Source organism: Electrona antarctica (genome assembly GCF_951216825.1).
Source record: "Electrona antarctica genome assembly, chromosome: 2".
Lineage (NCBI taxonomy): Eukaryota > Metazoa > Chordata > Actinopteri > Myctophiformes > Myctophidae > Electrona > Electrona antarctica.
Genome location: NC_136807.1, coordinates 56,186,553 through 56,200,531, shown reverse-complemented (window position 1 = coordinate 56,200,531; position 13,979 = coordinate 56,186,553). Strand labels below are relative to the sequence as shown.

Here is a 13,979-nt window from a genome sequence, read left to right as displayed (position 1 = left end):
TACAGGCTAACATTCATTATCAATGGAAGCCAGCGACATGAGGATACAAAGATACAGGCTAACATTCATTGTCAATGGAAGCCAGCGACACGAGGATACAAAGATACAGGCTAACATTCATTGTCAATGGAAGCCAGCGACATGAGGATACAAAGATACAGACTAACATTCATTGTCAAGGGAAGCCAGCAACGTGAAGATACAAAGATACAGGCTAACATTCATTGTCAATGGAAGCCAGCGACGTGAAGATGCATCCGACGTGTGTGGCTGCTGCAAAAGTTACAAAGCTGCAAATTGAAGCTGAGCCGGGTTCATGCAACTTCCAGATGCAAAGCTACAATGCTGCAGCTGTAGCTGCAGTGACAACAACGTCACTACGGACGCACGCTTGATGTGAGCAACAGATATACAAAGTGACAAATATCCTGTGATCTTTGCATCTTTGCATCTTTGACCTCACAGAACTAACAGGGAAACAGAGGAACACATGGATTAAAGCAAAAATAAAATGTTACGGCTGAAACATGGTAGCCTGGCTTGGCCAGCCTCATAGCGGAGATTCACTGAAGATTCTTCCCCGCATATGAGTCTGGACTTCGGCCATAGGCAGCTTGAAAAGTGGGCGTTAGTAGTTGCCTTGACAGACAGATCCATCTAGCCAATCAGCGTAACAAAAAGCTGACGTCACCACACAGTGCGCTGGTCCGCTCCTCATACCACGGTAACCACGCTAAAAACAACAAGGTCTGTTTAATAGTTTCTACTTTATACGTGAGCGAGATATGTCGGATATATGTCAGAGTCTATATCTGAAATAACTGCTGTTCTTATCGTTTCTGTGTAAACTTTTAAACTTGTTGCGTTGAGGGCAGCCATTGTTGTTTTGAAAGTCCTGCAGCATGAATGTTACGTCACCATATACACATGAACCAATCAGAGGCTGCTTTTCACTGTTGTACGGACAGCCGTTGAAACGCAGTTACTGATTGGCCCGATTGGCCCCGGTCATTTTCTGATTTCTCCAGCTTCCGCATACACTCTGTCAATGAGCCCGAGTCCAGACTCATATGCGGGGAGGAAACATCAGTGAACCCTCGCTATGAGTCTGGCCGCGCCAGGCTAGAAACATGGTGCCCCGGCGGCCCACACTACCACTAATGCAGTTTCCTAAACAATTAACACAATATGTAAATCAGTGGTTCTCAAAGTGGGATCAGGGGACACCCATGAGGTCCTGGAGGGAGTTCCAGGGGGTCCCCAGCTAAAAGATACCTTTCTGCAACACTGCCACGTTGGCCACAGAAGCTAGCCTGGGGTTCCAGCCTGAATCGCTGTGTTCCGCGGATCTGAAAATGTCACTGCGCTACTCAGTCTGGACAGTCTCCTGTTCTCCACAGGTAGGCGGGACATATGAAGGTTGAAATGGAACCGTGGCTTCTGATTGGTCTGTGGTGCGGGTTGAGGAAAAACACCAGTTTGACCTTGTGTATCAATGCGCACTGTGCAGCTACTGCTGTTGTCCTGCGACGTCCCCTTATCGTTCACTAAACTCACCCCACACAGCTACTGCTGTTGTCCTGCGACGTCCCCTTATCGTTCACTAAACTCACCCCACACAGAGCTGTTGTCCTGCAACGTCCCCTTATCATTCACTAAACTCACCCCACACAGGACACAGCTACTGCTGTTGTCCTGCAACGTCCCCTTATCATTCACTAAACTCACCCCACACAGCCGTCATGTTTTTTGTACTACTGAATCTGACAGTGGACTACTGACTCGTTTACTTTTAACTGTAGGTTTTTACTCTCAAGTCTCAAACTATTTTTGTCAACGTTGAGAAGCATGGACAGAGTGGCGCTGGCTGATGACGTATCAGCAACAACGTGGCTACGTAACAACAACAGGTGACGTTATGAAATACAAGTCAAGCAGCCTCTGTCCAGACTGAGCAGCGCAGTGACATTTTCAGATACGCGGAACGCAGCAGATCAGGCTGGAACCCAGGCTACACAGAATAGAAGCGGGGCGTGGTTATAACCACAACCAGTGTTGATTTCGTCGACTAAAACTATGACGAAAAATGTTCGTCGACTATCCTTTTTCACTGACGAAAACTAAATGGAAACTACATGAAAACTATGAGGACTAAAAGTAAGACTAAATATATTGACAATTTCGTCAACAAATAAAAACTATAGACTAAAATATTAGGGACTTAGTGGACAAGAGATCCAGTATAAGTTAGACACAAGTCATTTTACACTTGCTCACAGTGCGACGCGTTTTGAGCTTGGCTGTTTTCAGCAAGTGTAAAATCAGCCATTACGACGGCATCAAGGCCCGCCAAAATACATTTTAGTCGACTAAATCAACTGTAGATTTAGTTGACTAAAATCTTATGACATTTAGTCGACTAAAACTAGACAACTATAGTGGTCAAGGTAACTGAATAATGTAAAGGTTCGATTCCCGCTCGGGGAGCAAGTGACAATGGCCCCAGACAATTGATAAACCCCTACTAGAGGTATGATTTAACATTAACACACTACATTTTCAGATGACTAAAATGTGACTAAAACTAAGTTTTATTCCAAAGACTTAAGACTATGACTAAACTAAAAATCTAAATTTGCTGCCAAAAACAACATTGTACCTCAACCCGGGTGTGATTTTGAATGTCGCGACCCTATACCAACTCACCACCATGTCTGTGATGACGACTGCGGTGGCGGTCAGAGTCCCGTGGTGGCGGTGGGCTCCGTCTCCGTAGGGACAGTCGAAGCAGCGCCGCGCGTCGAAGCCGTTGTTCAGGATGATCCGGAGCATCACCTCGTCCCTCAGAGCGTGCTGCAGCGCCGACGGGAAGTGCGTGGTGTTCACGCGAGAGTAGTAGTTGACGTTGGCGCCGGACTTCAGCAGAGCGTTGACCAGCTCGTAGTTGCCCTGCCGCAGAGCCACCTAGACCAAGACAAGCAGAGACTCCTTGTGAGCTTGTAATAATAATAATAATAATAATCACACTCGTGTGGAGTGAGGGGCGCGCGAACGCAGTGAGCACTAACTATGAGACCTAGCAGAACATGTCTGTATGTGTGTGTCTGTCTGTGTGTCACGCTGTAACACCACCCACCCGCCACCAGAGGGCGCAGCTGTATCACACACACACACACACACACACACACACACACACACAAAACTTAACTTAAAAATCACACCCGTGTGAACTGAGTGGTGCAATAAAGATTGATTATATAGAGATTGATTCACTCTGACGTGATATCTGTGATGTCAGTGACGTCACATACTAACCATAGCAACCATGCTCGTTTTTTGGTACGAACAAACACGGGTACACAGGTACAAAGCCAGTTGTTGGAGTGGTTTGCACCACTCAAAAAAACACTTAACTTAAAAAAAAAATCACACCCGTGTGAACTGAGTGGTGCAAGGTCTTATATAGCCTGATCAGCTGTGGTCACTGACGTAATGTCAGTGACGTAATGTCTCATTCCGGCCAATCACAATGCACCATGCTCATTTTTTGGTACGAACAGACAGACAGACAAACAGACAGACACGTAAACTAACAAAGCCAGTTGTAGGAGTGGTTTACACCACTCAAAAAACACGCACACGTACTAAAAAAATCACACCCGTGTGAACTGAGTGGTGTAAGGTTTTATATAGCATGATCAGCTGTGGTCTGACGTAATGTCTGACGTTAAAGATCTTTGGCTAGGTAGACTCGTCTTCTGATGTGATGATTTGTGACCATGAAGTTGATTCAGCTGGAGTTTTTGTCCGATGTGAGGTATTATATAAGGTAAGGTATTATATAGCCTGATCAGCTCTGATCTGACGTAATGAAATCACACCTGGATGTGATTTCACAACTGGCTTTTTTTGTGCAGAGAAAATGACCATGGTTGCTACGGTCATCCAGTTCACCCGGGTGTGATTTAATTACGTCAGAAATTATTTTGAACATAGCAACCATGCTCATTTTTTTCTGCACACAAAAGCCAGTTGTAGGAGTGGTTTACACCACTCAAAAAATAAAATAATAATAATAAGAAAAGAGAACTTGCATTTCATGGTATATGCCTACTGCTAAAATGATTAAAGGTACACCGGGCATCTAATGGTCCAACTGGCCAAATGCCTTGTTAAAAATAAATGTCTTAAGTCCCCTTTTAAAAGCGTCCACGGATTGTGGTGCTCTCAGGTGGTCGGGGAGGGCATTCCACAGCCGAGGAGCAGCTGAGCAGAAGGCCCGGTCCCCCATGGTGCGGAGTTTTGTTTTGGTGGTTTTGAGTGTGTTTGAATTTCCAGAGCGGAGGGAGCGGGTGGAGGCTGGGGGTTCAATGAGTTCCTTCAGATAGGAAGGGGCGTTGCTGTGGATGCACTGATGGGTGAGGAGGCAGACCTTGTAATCTATCCTGGAGGAGACGGGAAGCCAGTGAAGGGAATGGAGTATGGGTGTGATATGATCGTATTTCCGCACTCTCACCAGGATCCTAGCAGCACTGTTCTGGATGTACTGGAACCTCTGGATGCTCTTGCTAGGGATCCCGGTGAGAAGTGCGTTGCAGTAGTCAAGCCTTGAGGAGACAAAGGCGTGAACAAGTTTTTCTGCATCTGGCAGGTTGAGTGTGGGACGGAGTCTGGCTATGTTTCGGAGGTGAAAGAATGAGGTTTTGCAAAGGTGTTTGATGTGGGGGTCAAAGGTCAGGTGGGGGTCCATTTTTACACCCAAGTTGGTGACTACAGGTGAGAGGGGGAGGTCCTGGTTGGAGAAGGTGATGCTGGTTATTGGGGATGATTTGACCTGGTGTGGGGTGCCGATGAGAATGGCCTCTTTCTTGGAGCTGTTGAGTTGGAGAAAGTTATCGGTCATCCACGCCTTTATCTCCTCAAGGCAGGTGGTCAGTGTGGATGATGGTGATGATGGTGATGACAGGGGGGCATAGGGGGGTGGGACTGTCCTGAGGTAGAGTTGGGTGTCATCAGCGTAGCAGTGGTAGGATATCCCATGCTGGCTGATGATACGACCAAGGGGGAGCATGTAGAGAGTGAAAGGGGTGGGGTCGAGGACGGAACCTTGGGGTACGCCGCAGGTGACAGGGTGTGATCGTGAGTGAATACCTCCCAGGGAGACGCACTAGGTTCTGTCTGTGAGATATGAGGTGAACCAGTTTAGTGCAGTGTCGATGAGTCCTATAGTGGAGTGGAGTCGGTTGAGGAGAATGGTATGGTCGACTGTGTCGAATGCGGCTGACAAGTCCAGGAGGATGAGGAGGGAGGGGGAACCGTTATCAGCTGCCATCAGCAGGGAATTTTGAAGTGCTCATTCTATCTCAATGGGATATAGTTCCAGCCATAGGAGCAATGTTTGGAACTATAGCCCATATAGGTACCCGCTTTGCGGCGAGATCAAAGCGTGTCGCTACTCTCCTACTCTACACTCTGCATCATACATCATGCATCATCTCATACTGGCCAATCAGAATGCCTGTTGCCTGTGATTGGTTAGCTGATTTGCTCGTTTACATATGACATAAATCTTCCCTTCAATGTCAGTGGCGTTTAATGTTTTAATGTCATATTTGGCAGAATTTTGACCTAGTTTCTCCGTTCATTGTCAATCGCAAGTCTTGAGACGTGTGGGGAGAAGATGTAGCGGACATTTGACCTGAATTCCCCTTTCATTGTCAATGGCAAATCTTGAGACGTGTGGGGACAAAAGCTGGAGGGGCTAGCGCCCCTCAAAAATCACACCCGTGTGAAGTGAGGGGCGCTCTTATCATCGTACATCATCCATTCATTGTCAATGGGAATTTTATCTTTGTGTAGGACAAAAATAGCCAATTTGCTCATCTTCATAGGACGTAAATTCTCCATTCATTGTCAATGGGAATTTAATGTTTGTGTTAGGACGAAAATAGCCGATTTGCTCAGACACATATGACGTGAATTCTCCAATCATAGTCAATGGGAATTTAATGTTTGTGTTATAGGACAAAAATCATAATTTTTGATTGTCCCGAAGGATATTTGTCTCCACAGTCTGTTCATCAAAACCCACATCAAAAACAACACACCAAGACAATACAAAAACATGAGGTCCCCACAGTGTACAGAACCATCCTATCGGCGGGGCAGTTTGTTTAATCCATTCTGTACGGGAACCCCTTTTTGTGTTTTAAGCATTATGTTATACTTGTCTTTAGCCATTGAAAAATAGCAAATTTACAAGCTCTACGAGCTTAGATCTGCTATTTTGTTTTCATTGTGAAAATGTGGCGCAAATCTTTGAATATATATATTCTTTCAGAGCGAACGTTTTTAACTCAAATGTTTGCTTCTGGGGGGGTCCCTGGAACAGCATATTTTCAGATGGGGGTCCGCATCCAAATACAGATAATTCTGGGGGTCCTTGATGTGAAAAAGGTTGAGCACCACTAACATAGAAACATAGGTTTTTCAGAAAACTGTCAGGATTTAGAAGATATTTGTAGATTCGTCCTCAGGTCTAAATAGGATAATGCTGCGATGGCTGAGGGAACAAAGCTCCTACTTAAAATGACCTTTTTCCACAGCCAAGGTTCTGTATCTTTCTCCAGATGGCATGAGGTTAAAAAAGCGATACAGGGGATGATCAGTGTCATTTGATATTGAAAGTGCTATTGTTCATTTCAGATCTGCTCCTTTCAAAATAAATTAAAATGTGTTGGGCTGGGGATAAGTCCTGGCTATATTATACGGTAGGCCTCTTTTCTACCGAGGTTGAAACCTGTTCCGTTCTATTTTTCCCCCGCCTAATTTTGAACCAAATTAATTGGTTCAGATCCCTAAACGGAACTGGAACCAATAGGCCTATCTCACAGCCCGCTTTCCACGCCCACTTCCGGTAAATAGTGGTGTCATTTAACATTAGCATTTACACGTTTTTTTCTCTGGAGAATCTAAGTACATTTTCTAATGTAAAAATGTGACAGACCAATATTATTATGAAGCAAACAAGATGGTAAATCAGCTCGAACAGATAGAACAAACCTTACCTTGAGAAAACAAAAGTTGTAGACTTCTTAAATTACCTCTGTTAACATGTAGCGTCTATGGAGTGACGTCACGCTATCACCACTAACCCCGAAAGGGGGCGTATTAAGGGGGCGGGGAAATTCTGTGAGATAGGCTCAAAGTGGGCGTGTACCTATTCAGGATGGAAGATGCAGATGTCATATAAATAAAGAATGGAACCAGTTCTAGAACCAAAGTTATTTTTGGTGGAAAGGGAACCAGTTATAGAACCAATGTTATTTTGGTTATTTACACAGAGCGCGTTTTTCGGATTTTGGTATCTTACCTGTAGACAGTTAATGGGGTCCTGGCTCTTACCTGTAGACAGTTAATGGGGTCCTGGTATCTTACCTGTAGACAGTTAATGGGGTCCTGGCTCTTACCTGTAGACAGTTAATGGGGTCCTGGTATCTTACCTGTAGACAGTTAATGGGGTCCTGGTTCTTACCTGTAGACAGTTAATGGGGTCCTGGTATCTTACCTGTAGACAGTTAATGGGGTCCTGGTTCTTACCTGTAGACAGTTAATGGGGTCCTGGTTGGTTCTTACCTGCAGACAGTTAATGGGGTCCTGGTATCTTACCTGTAGACAGTTAATGGGGTCCTGGTTCTTACCTGTAGACAGTTAATGGGGTCCTGGTATCTTACCTGTAGACAGTTAATGGGGTCCTGGTATCTTACCTGCAGACAGTTAATGGGGTCCTGGTATCTTACCTGCAGACAGTTAATGGGGTCCTGGTATCTTACCTGTAGACAGTTAATGGGGTCCTGGTATCTTACCTGCAGACAGTTAATGGGGTCCTGGTATCTTACCTGTAGACAGTTAATGGGGTCCTGGTATCTTACCTGTAGACAGTTAATGGGGTCCTGGTTGATTCTTACCTGTAGACAGTTAATGGGGTCCTGGTATCTTACCTGCAGACAGTTAATGGGGTCCTGGTATCTTACCTGTAGACAGTTAATGGGGTCCTGGTATCTTACCTGTAGACAGTTAATGGGGTCCTGGTTGATTCTTACCTGCAGACAGTTAATGGGGTCCTGGTATCTTACCTGTAGACAGTTAATGGGGTCCTGGTATCTTACCTGCAGACAGTTAATGGGGTCCTGGTTGATTCTTACCTGCAGACAGTTAATGGGGTCCTGGTTCTTACCTGTAGACAGTTAATGGGGTCCTGGTTCTTACCTGCAGACAGTTAATGGGGTCCTGGTATCTTACCTGCAGACAGTTAATGGGGTCCTGGTATCTTACCTGTAGACAGTTAATGGGGTCCTGGTATCTTACCTGTAGACAGTTAATGGGGTCCTGGTTGATTCTTACCTGTAGACAGTTAATGGGGTCCTGGTTGGTTCTTACCTGTAGACAGTTAATGGGGTCCTGGTTCTTACCTGTAGACAGTTAATGGGGTCCTGGTATCTTACCTGTAGACAGTTAATGGGGTCCTGGTTGGTTCTTACCTGTAGACAGTTAATGGGGTCCTGGTTCTTACCTGTAGACAGTTAATGGGGTCCTGGTATCTTACCTGTAGACAGTTAATGGGGTCCTGGTATCTTACCTGCAGACAGTTAATGGGGTCCTGGTTGGTTCTTACCTGTAGACAGTTAATGGGGTCCTGGTATCTTACCTGTAGACAGTTAATGGGGTCCTGGTATCTTACCTGCAGACAGTTAATGGGGTCCTGGTTGGTTCTTACCTGTAGACAGTTAATGGGGTCCTGGTTCTTACCTGTAGACAGTTAATGGGGTCCTGGTATCTTACCTGCAGACAGTTAATGGGGTCCTGGTATCTTACCTGTAGACAGTTAATGGGGTCCTGGTTGGTTCTTACCTGCAGACAGTTAATGGGGTCCTGGTATCTTACCTGTAGACAGTTAATGGGGTCCTGGTTGGTTCTTACCTGCAGACAGTTAATGGGGTCCTGGTATCTTACCTGCAGACAGTTAATGGGGTCCTGGTATCTTACCTGTAGACAGTTAATGGGGTCCTGGTATCTTACCTGCAGACAGTTAATGGGGTCCTGGTATCTTACCTGTAGACAGTTAATGGGGTCCTGGCTCTTACCTGCATACAGTTAATGGGGTCCTGGTATCTTACCTGTAGACAGTTAATGGGGTCCTGGTATCTTACCTGTAGACAGTTAATGGGGTCCTGGTTGGTTCTTACCTGTAGACAGTTAATGGGGTCCTGGTATCTTACCTGCAGACAGTTAATGGGGTCCTGGTTCTTACCTGTAGACAGTTAATGGGGTCCTGGTATCTTACCTGCAGACAGTTAATGGGGTCCTGGTATCTTACCTGCAGACAGTTAATGGGGTCCTGGTTCACCATGGCTCCAGCCTTCAACAGCAGGCGGGTACACTGCATGTCATTGTTGGACACGGCGAAGTAGAGAGCAGACCTGGAGTGGAGGAAAGCAACTACTGTGAGTCAGTGCATGTGTTCGAGTACAGCTTTGAGGTACTACTACTTTATACGCTGTGAGCTTGTAGATCGGCTATTTTAACACTTATGATGCCTATAGGACGTCCCCCTATCAAATAAAACTGTGGGGTGCCTGGGACTTGACTGTGGACACGTCTTGACACGGACCGATTGATTAATCGGACCGATTAATCAAAAAACAACTATATCGATGTGTTTGCCGATTCATCTCCCCTCACTATGACAGACGTCATAGTTATGTCGTCGTCGTCGTCTCCATGGCAACCACTGACCTGCGTTCGTCGTCGTAGTTGCGTCGTATCCGGGGGTGGAGCATGAAGTTGGGGTCGTACCCGGCCTGGAGGAGGAGCTCCAGGCAGTGGGCGTGGCCTCCGGCCGCGGCCGAGTGCAGCGGGCTCATCCCGCTCTGCTTCACCGCCTCCGCCCGCGTCACTGGGATCACGTGCTCCAGGGCTCTGGGGAGTAGGGAGTACACTACATTTACACTGGGATCACATGCTCCAGGGCTCTGGGGAGTAGGGAGTACATTACATTTACACTGGGATCACATGCTCCAGGGCTCTGGGGAGTAGTGAGTACACTACATTTACACTGGGATCACATGCTCCAGGGCTCTGGGGATTAGGGACTACACTGCATTAACTCTGGGATCACATGCTCCAGGGCTCTGGGGAGTAGTGAGTACACTACATGTACTCTCACTGGGATCACATGCTCTGGGCTCTGGGGATTACACTACATTACATTTACTCTCAAGTAGAGATGTCCCGATACTGTATCGGTATCGGGAAAAGTATCGGATCGGCCCTTATTTGTCATATCGGGTCATATCGGTATCGGTGAATACGCCAGTCTAACCACCGATCCTACACACGGGTAAGGGGTTGACACTATGGCAGGTAAATAAAATGCACATTTGAGTGAGGAGTCTGCTATAAACACAACACGAGATATATAGCTAGATAGCTATAAACACAACATGAGATCACGACACTGGTATCGGTATTCGTTATCGGTATCGGCTAACACAGAAATTGAGGTATCGGGATCAGATCGGAAGCGAAAAAAGTATATCGGGACATCCCTACTCTCACGTACTGTACTCACGTACACACTCAAGTACTGTACTTATACGTATACAATTTCAATGTACGCTGTACCAATATCTTTTATACTTCTATTCCATTACTGTCAGGCTTCTATCCCAGGTAAGGATCCAAAATGCAGAACTCACGGACACAAGGAATAAACTAAAAGTCTTTACTTGGCAAAAGTAGGAATCAGGTACACCTTAATACAGGGGTTCTCAACGTTTTTGGCCGGGGACCCCCGGAAATGCTTTGGCAATGTCTCGGGACCCCCGCCCCGCCCCCTCCCGACCCCCAATATAAATTGACTGCTACAATAACCTTAACCCATTTTGGGCGGGAACCCCTTTTGATGTTTTAAGCATTGTTATAATTTAGCTATTGAAAAATAGCAGATCTACAAGCTCATAGCGCGCCAATTTTTTTAAAAACCTTTTTTTTTTTTTTTTAATATTTTGGGGACCCCCCAAAATAATTTGGCGACCCCCCGGGGGGTCGCGACCCACGGGTTGAGAACCCCTGCCTTAATACACAAGGCAGAGCAAACTGATAAACCAACAACCACATGAGAGCATCAATGGCTATATATAGACTAGGTTCATTAGGGAGCAGGTGAGGTGAGACACACAGGTGGGCCCTGGTAGTCATCAGGGCAGTGGATGAGTGAGTGTGGCACAGACAGTGGTCAGGGCTGTGACAATTACATCTCAAATATTGTACTTTTTACTCCACATACATTTATTACATTCATTGGCTCACAGTATGTGCCCGTGGTACGCCAGGCGGTGGATGGGCAGGTGCCCGCCGTAGATGGGCGTGTTGGCGTCGGCCCCGTGCTCCAGCAGAGCGGCGACGACGTCCGGGTTTCCCGACAGAGCGGCTTCGAACAGGACGCTGCCGCCGTGCTCCTCCTCCGACGACTGGCACGATACGCTGGCTCCTACACAGGGGGACGATAATGAACACGATACGCTGGCTCCTACACAGGGGGACGATAATGAACACGATACGCTGGCTCCTACACAGGGGGACGATAATGAACACGATACGCTGGCTCCTACACAGGGGGACGATAATGAACACGATACGCTGGCTCCTACACAGGGGAACGATAATGAACACGATACGCTGGCTCCTACACAGGGGGACGATAATGAACACGATACGCTGGCTCCTACACAGGGGGACGATAATGAACACGATACGCTGGCTCCTACACAGGGGGACGATAATGAACACGATACGCTGGCTCCTACACAGGGGGACGATAATGAACACGATACGCTGGCTCCTACACAGGGGGACGATAATGAACACGATACGCTGGCTCCTACACAGGGGGACGATAATGAACACGATACGCTGGCTCCTACACAGGGGGACGATAATGAACACGATACGCTGGCTCCTACACAGGGGGACGATAATGAACACGATACGCTGGCTCCTACACAGGGGGACGATAATGAACACGATACGCTGGCTCCTACACAGGGGGACGATAATGAACACGATACGCTGGCTCCTACACGGGGAACGATAATAAACACGATACGCTGGCTCCTACACACGGGGAACGATAATAAACACGATACGCTGGCTCCTACACAGGGGAACGATAATAAACACGATACGCTGGCTCCTACACGGGGAACGATAATAAACACGATACGCTGGCTCCTACACAGGGGAACGATAATAAACACGATACGCTGGCTCCTACACGGGGAACGATAATAAACACGATACGCTGGCTCCTACACGGGGAACGATAATAAACACGATACGCTGGCTCCTACACAGGGGACGATAATAAACACGATACGCTGGCTCCTACACGGGGAACGATAATAAACACGATACGCTGGCTCCTACACAGGGAACGATAATAAACACGATACGCTGGCTCCTGGGGAACGATAATAAACACGATACGCTGGCTCCTACACAGGGGGGACGATAATAAACACGATACGCTGGCTCCTACACAGGGGAACGATAATAAACACGATACGCTGGCTCCTACACGGGGAACGATAATAAACACGATACGCTGGCTCCTACACAGGGGGACGATAATAAACACGATACGCTGGCTCCTACACACGGGGAACGATAATAAACACGATACGCTGGCTCCTACACGGGGAACGATAATAAACACGATACGCTGGCTCCTACACAGGGGAGCGATAATAAACACGATACGCTGGCTCCTACACGGGGAACGATAATAAACACGATACGCTGGCTCCTACACACGGGGAACGATAATAAACACGATACGCTGGCTCCTACACGGGGAACGATAATAAACACGATACGCTGGCTCCTACACAGGGGACGATAATAAACACGATACGCTGGCTCCTACACGGGGAACGATAATAAACACGATACGCTGGCTCCTACACAGGGAACGATAATAAACACGATACGCTGGCTCCTGGGGAACGATAATAAACACGATACGCTGGCTACTACACAGGGGGGACGATAATAAACACGATACGCTGGCTCCTACACAGGGGAACGATAATAAACACGATACGCTGGCTCCTACACGGGGAACGATAATAAACACGATACGCTGGCTCCTACACAGGGGGACGATAATAAACACGATACGCTGGCTCCTACACACGGGGAACGATAATAAATACGATACGCTGGCTCCTACACACGGGGAACGATAATAAACACGATACGCTGGCTCCTACACAGGGAACGATAATAAACACGATACGCTGGCTCCTACACACGGGGAACGATAATAAACACGATACGCTGGCTCCTACACGGGGAACGATAATAAACACGATACGCTGGCTCCTACAAAGGGGGACGATAATGAACACGGTACGCTGGCTCCTACACAGGGGAACGATAATAAACACGATACGCTGGCTCCTACACAGGGGAACGATAATAAACACGATACGCTGGCTCCTACACAGGGGGACGATAATAAACACGATACGCTGGCTCCTACACAGGGAACGATAATAAACACGATACGCTGGCTCCTACACACGGGGAACGATAATAAACACGATACGCTGGCTCCTACACAGGGGGGACGATAATAAACACGATACGCTGGCTCCTACACAGGGGGGACGATAATAAACACGATACGCTGGCTCCTACACAGGGGAACGATAATAAACACGATACGCTGGCTCCTACACGGGGAACGATAATAAACACGATACGCTGGCTCCTACACGGGGAACGATAATAAACACGATACGCTGGCTCCTACACGGGGAACGATAATAAACACGATACGCTGGCTCCTACACAGGGGAACGATAATAAACACGATACGCTGGCTCCTACACGGGGAACGATAATAAACACGATAC

General features: G+C 47.1%; 1 protein-coding gene across 2 annotated transcripts in view; it reads right to left on the bottom strand.

The window, feature by feature from the left end:
* asb14b (ankyrin repeat and SOCS box containing 14b) overlaps positions 1-13,979 on the bottom strand; it is a 137,246-nt gene that overhangs the window by 4,587 nt on the left and 118,680 nt on the right. For both annotated transcript variants that reach the window (XM_079523239.1, XM_079523240.1), the window contains exons 7-10: positions 11,371-11,551; positions 9,796-9,978; positions 9,377-9,479; positions 2,710-2,964 (exon numbers count right to left, since the gene is read on the bottom strand). In XM_079523239.1, coding sequence (XP_079379365.1) covers positions 2,710-2,964; positions 9,377-9,479; positions 9,796-9,978; positions 11,371-11,551 — 722 coding nt within the window. The remainder of the gene's footprint in view (positions 1-2,709; positions 2,965-9,376; positions 9,480-9,795; positions 9,979-11,370; positions 11,552-13,979) is intronic.